Raw genomic sequence first — 5,876 nt, forward strand, 5'->3', positions numbered from 1 at the left:
AATAATAAGGTTTAAAATCCTTATTTTCGGTTATTCCAAAAATGTATAGATGTGTTAAAGATAAATTGTCATCTAGTGAGGATCGAACCCATGACCTCTTGGTTTGAGTACCCTCACTATTACCACTATGACACATTCATCTTGTTGATATTAAATATAACCGATTACATTTAATTACGAATTAACAGATTAATTCGTCCAAGCTAACACATTGACTAACTGTTTAGTCATATAAGGCATCAATGTGATTATATTTCTATAACCACATCTCTCAAACATATCCTATAGGTGTGATCTTTAGAGACCAGTTGATCACCGCCATCTGTATGATAATAACGTCAAACTTTCTAGCAAGCCAACCGTTATTAGGTAATCGTTAATCAACTGATTAAAATATGAAGTATACCCTTGTGAACCTGTAAGCGATTTACAAATGTTATCACACTAATTTGTTGAGGACACAAGCTCCAACAAGATATGCCGGTAGTGAGGGACTTCGGTGATGTCTTCCCGGAGGATTTGCCCGAGTTACCTCTACCTAGAGAGGTGGAATATGGAGTAGACTTAAAACCGGGTACGGGGCCAATCTCTAAGGCCCCGTATCGGATGAGTCCAAAGGAATTAGTAGAGTTTAAGAATCAACTTTCGGAGTCGGCGGATAAAGGCTATATAAGGCCAAGTGTTCCACCCTGGGGAGCAGCGGTTCTCTTTTTAAAGAAGAAGGACGGGACATTAAGGCTATACATAGATTATCGAGAATTCAATAACGTCACCATCAAGAACAATTATCCTCTACCAAAAATTGATGACTTCTTTGACCAATAGTGGAGCCGGAATATTTTCAAAGATTGACCTAAGATCGTGCTATCACCAATTGAAGATCAAGGATGAGAACATTCCAAAGACCGCATTTAGATCAAGGTACGGACATTACGAGATTGTGGTAATGCCATTCGGATTAACAAAGACAGCGGCCGCTTTCATGGACGTCATGAATAGAGTGTTTAGCCCATACTTGGATAAGTTCGTGGTGGTATTCATAGATGATATTTTGTTCTACGCCAAGACCAAGGAAGAGCATGAGGAACACCTAAGAATTGTTTTACAAACCTTGAGGGAGCACCAACTCTATGTAAAGCTTAGTAAGTGTGAATTTTGGTTGGAAAAGGTGGCTTTCCTAGGGCATATAATAGCAAAGGAAGGAGTCGCCGTAGATCCTACCAAGATTGAGGCCGTGTCTAGGTGGGTGGCACCCAAGAATATGGCGGAAATTCAAAGTTTCCTAGGCCTAGCCGAGTATTATCGCCGATTTGTGAAGGACTTCTCCAAAATTGCTAGACCCTTGACATCATTGATGAGGAAGGAGATCCGTTTCAAATGGGAGAAGAGTTGTGAGACGGCCTTCTTGACCCTAAAGGAGCGCCTAACCACGGCCCCGGTACTAGCCTTGCCGGAAGGGAGTGAAAATTTTGAGATATACACCGATGCTTCAAAGAATGGTCTAGGATGTGTGCTTATGCAAAATTGTTGAGTCATTGCCTCTGCCTCGCAACAATTGAAGACCCATGAAGAGAACTACTCAACCCACAACCTAGAATTGGGAGTCTTGTTTTTGCCTTGAAGATTTGGAGGCACTACTTGTATGGAGCAACCTTTAAAGTGTTTTCCGACCACAAAAGCATGAAGTATATCTACACCCAAAAGGAGTTGAACATGAGACAAACGAGGTGGATCGAGCTTATTGGGGACTTTGACATGGTGATAGTTTATCATGAAGGGAAGGCTAACGTGGTGGCCGATGCCTTGAGTAGGATGTCAGTGCACTCCTTGTGTACCGCCTTGTCCATGCTAAGGTTGAAGGCAGAAGTGAGCAAGATGGGTATCCACGTGATACGAAAGGGGGAAACAATGGGAGATTTGACCTTGGAGCCCGAGTTATATGATGAAATCCAGGGAAGGCAAATAAGTGATGTAAAGATTATGGAATGGAAGGGAGTGTTAGAAAGGGGAGAACCCTCGAGATTCGAGTTGCACAAGAATGGAAGTCTTAGGTTCAAAGGGAGATGGTTTATACTGAATGATGATGAACTTAAGAAGAAGATTATGAATGAAGCCCACAACATCCCTTATTCGGTGCATCCGAGTGGTTATAAGTTGTAAAAGGACCTCAAGAAAACTTTTTGGTGGTCTAATATGAAGAGGGAGGTGGCGGATTTTGTGGCAAGGTGCTTGCCTTGCCAAAGAGTGAAAGGAGACCACAAGTACCTCAAGGGAATGTATAACCCTTAGATGTGCCGGAATGGAAGTGGGAGTCGATATCCATGGACTTTATAGTTGGACTACCAAGAACCAAAAAGGGGAACAACATGATTTGGGCCATTGTGGATAGATTGACCAAGTCGGCTCATTTCATCGCAATGAAGGATTCTTGGAATAAGGTCGAGTTGTCTAATGTGTATTGTACATATGTGGTCAAGCTCTATGGGTTTCCAAAGGACATAGTATCGGATCGAGATTCGCGGTTTATTTCAATATTTTGGCAAGAACTTCAAAGCTCATTAGGCACCCAATTAAAGATGAGTACGGCCTTTCACTGAGCAATGGATGTAAAAATAGAGAGGACCATCCAAACATTAGAGGATATGTTGAGAGCTTGTGTTTTGGAATTTGGAGGATCATGGGAAGAAAGACTACATTTGATTGGGTTCTCCTACAACAATATCTACCATGCTAGCATTAGCATGGCACCATTTGAAGCCCTATATGGAAGGAAATGCCGAAGCTCGATATGTTAGGATGATAGTACCGAAGCCGTGCTATTGGGACCTCAAATGATTCAAGACATGATTGATCAAGTCCATGTAATCCGTGAGAAGATAAGAGCGGCACAAGATAGGCAAAAGAGTTATGCCGACTTGAGAAGATGTGACATCGAATTTGCGGTAGGAGACAAAGTACTACTCAAGGTTTCAACCTTGAGAGGAGTCATGAGATTTGGGAAGATGGGCAAGTTGAGCCAAATGTTCATTGGCCCTTATGAAATTTTAGATAGAGTCGGGGAAGTGGCCTGTGGCCTACCGCTTAGCACTTCTACCGGCCTTGGACCGAGTTCACAATGTCTTTCACGTATCTCAATTGTCTAAGTACATAAGTGACCCCTCTCATGTGCTCGAAGCGGAGATGATCGAACTCGATGATGCCCTTACGTATGTGGAAACACCCAAGGATATCCTAGACTGGAAGGTTAGGAAGACAAGACATGGTAAGACGATCTTGGTGAAGGTGTTATGGTCCAACCATCTTGTTGAGGAGGCCACTTGGGAGGCCGAAGAGAATATGAAAGAGCGATACCCTCACCTTTTCGAATAGGTATGAGTCGGTTACGAGGTTGTAACCATGTTTCTAGAGGGGTAGGGCATATTACGCTAGTATAAGTAACACGAAATTATTATTGGTCATAGCATATTAGTTTCTTGATACCCGACTCACCGCCTTTTAATTTGAGAACTTCATGGGATATAGAATTTTGACTCTTAGAGTGTCGGGTGCGAACTTCGGGGACGAAGTTCCTTTTAACGGGGAAGATTGTAATACCCTACATTTATATAGACTCGACTCTACCACGTAGACGATTCAGTCGCCCGAGTGGAGCCCCACTCAACCGAGTGAAGGACCGAGTGCCACTAGATAGTATTCTGGAAGCCTGTAAAGATGGTCACTCGACCGAGTGAAGCTTTCACTCGATCGAGTGGAGCTTCAACTCGATCGACTGGACCGATCACTCGATCGAGTGCCGGTCAAGTGCGGCTCATATGGGAAATTGTTGGTGAGATGTCGCTTTCAGAACCTTACCATTTCAGATTTCCCACACAAAACCCTTCTCCAACACACTATTCACACCACTCTCTAAACTCCCCCCATATCTCTCTAAATTCTTTACCAACAAACTCTCTCAAAACCCTAATTCTCTAGAGGAGATTCTTGCCTCCCTTGTTCTTCCAATTGGTAGTAAGTTGATCTACACTTCTTCTTCCCTTTATTCTTATCTTAACAATCTTATTTAGTTAGTAGATTTTTCTATACTTGTTAGGTTGTATGAATTAAAGGGATATTTAAGGGGGATTTAATTAGTTTGGTTATTATAATAGATTGTAGTTTTGACTGTAGCAATTAATATGTGTAGGGAGCTTCATTAAGGAGAATTTCTAGTGAGTAGCTTGTGGATTGGTGAAGATAAGCTTGAGGTAGGGTTTTCCCTACTTAGCTATGGTGTTATTAGTGTTTAATTGTGCATTTATTGTCACTAATTGCATTTGTCTCATGATAGTTGCATTATAACATGTTTTGGCAAATAGGGTTTATCATATAAGATGACTTCATGGTAATTAGGTTAAGATGAGAATGGTAAATTGTCACAAGGATGATAACATTGCATTATAACATGTAAGACCAATTAAATGATGAGAAATGAATTAGTGAAGAGTTGACCATGATTATACTTGTCTTACCATTATGGTTGCATAGTTATGTTATTTGGACTTGTTGGTTTGTTCTTGGTTTGGTAGACATTGGAGGATGTTGGGGGATCTTTGGTTCCGATTTTGGAGACGGAAGGCGGTTGGAAAACCGTCTTCCACTCAAGTCATCCTTAGAGCTTCCCACTCCAAGGATGATGTCCACATTTAGTACTTCGGTTATGGAGGGACTTGTGTGGTGAGACACGACGCCTAGCAGGGGACTCGAGTCGCACTCGGCCCCGGTACCACGGACTTGTTCCGAGTACCTAGTGTGTGTGTTAGTGACGTCGTGGGCGTGTCCTGGTCACCGGTTCGTGGGGATGTGTGTTGGAGGATAAGTTCCTATCTCTCATTGTACATTCTTAGCTTCATCTTACATTGTCGTATGTTTAGGTAAGCTAACACTTAAGTTTTAAATGATCTGTGGTGAACCATATGGTTATTTCCGCCCATATGGGGAGTAATGTTGACAGGTTAGCATGATTCATTCGAGGGCTTGGGGAGCGGTCTTCACTTGTTGTCATCACTTGTGTTTATCTTAGCTTTTTTACTATTAAACTCCTACTTTTTGATATGGTTGTATAACTATTGGGATGGTATTTGCATCCCCGACTTGTAAACATTTAACTATAACTTATCTATTGCTTTATGTTGAGTTGGGAACTTCTTTACTTGTTTGTTCGCACTACAAAACTTGGGAAACCAAGTCTTGTGATGCCTCCATGTGTTGGGAATGCTTAAAGGAAAGGATCCCGACTTATGGGGGTGTTACACATTCGCGTTTTTTGCTCCTAGAGGGCGGGAATGGAGACCAAAATTCAAACTAAAAGCACCCATATACTCCTAAACATGTTTCTAACCTAATGCAATCATCAATTTCACTCGAAAATGGGGCAAGCAAAAACGCCCAAATCGATTTTTGAAGGCTTAGGGTTTCTCCCTAATTCAATTAACAAAAAGTCAAACAAATTCAAATGGATTCAAGAGGATTTACATACCTTGAGATGACATGAAGACAATGGCACGAAAACAAGCAAATGACAAAGTCAAAAAATGGCGATTTTGTGGGTTTTTGCGGTATTGTGTCGATGAAGACGAAGACAATGGGGAGTTTTACAGAAAAAAGGAGAGGCTCCTTCCCTCGCAGGACGGCTCGCGCCTCTTTGAGGTGCTCCCCTGCTTGTTCAGCGAAGTTTTGGGCTTTGGCCCATTTTACTCGCTATTTTTACGAATTTCAAAACGACGGAATTAAAAACCGTCATTTTCATCACAATAAAAAACAAATAGTGAAATTCAAATTCACTATTTTCAGAAATTTCAACGACGGAATTAAAAACCGTCATTTTCTTCACAAAAAAA

General features: G+C 41.6%; 1 protein-coding gene across 1 annotated transcript; it reads left to right on the forward strand.

The window, feature by feature from the left end:
- The first annotated feature begins 805 nt into the window (after positions 1-805).
- On the forward strand, positions 806-1,531 carry LOC141631371 (putative mitochondrial protein AtMg00860). The gene has a single exon (XM_074444052.1). It carries the CDS (start codon positions 806-808, stop codon positions 1,529-1,531), a length of 726 nt encoding a protein of 241 aa, XP_074300153.1.
- The last annotated feature ends 4,345 nt before the right edge of the window (positions 1,532-5,876 follow it).

The sequence above is a fragment of the Silene latifolia genome, chromosome Y (genome assembly GCF_048544455.1).
Source record: "Silene latifolia isolate original U9 population chromosome Y, ASM4854445v1, whole genome shotgun sequence".
NCBI lineage: Eukaryota > Viridiplantae > Streptophyta > Magnoliopsida > Caryophyllales > Caryophyllaceae > Silene > Silene latifolia.

Bases quoted from the DNA above. Each gene is read 5' to 3' on its own strand.
- LOC141631371 (XM_074444052.1), top strand. From the start codon at position 806: ATGACTTCTTTGACCAATAGTGGAGCCGGAATATTTTCAAAGATTGAC.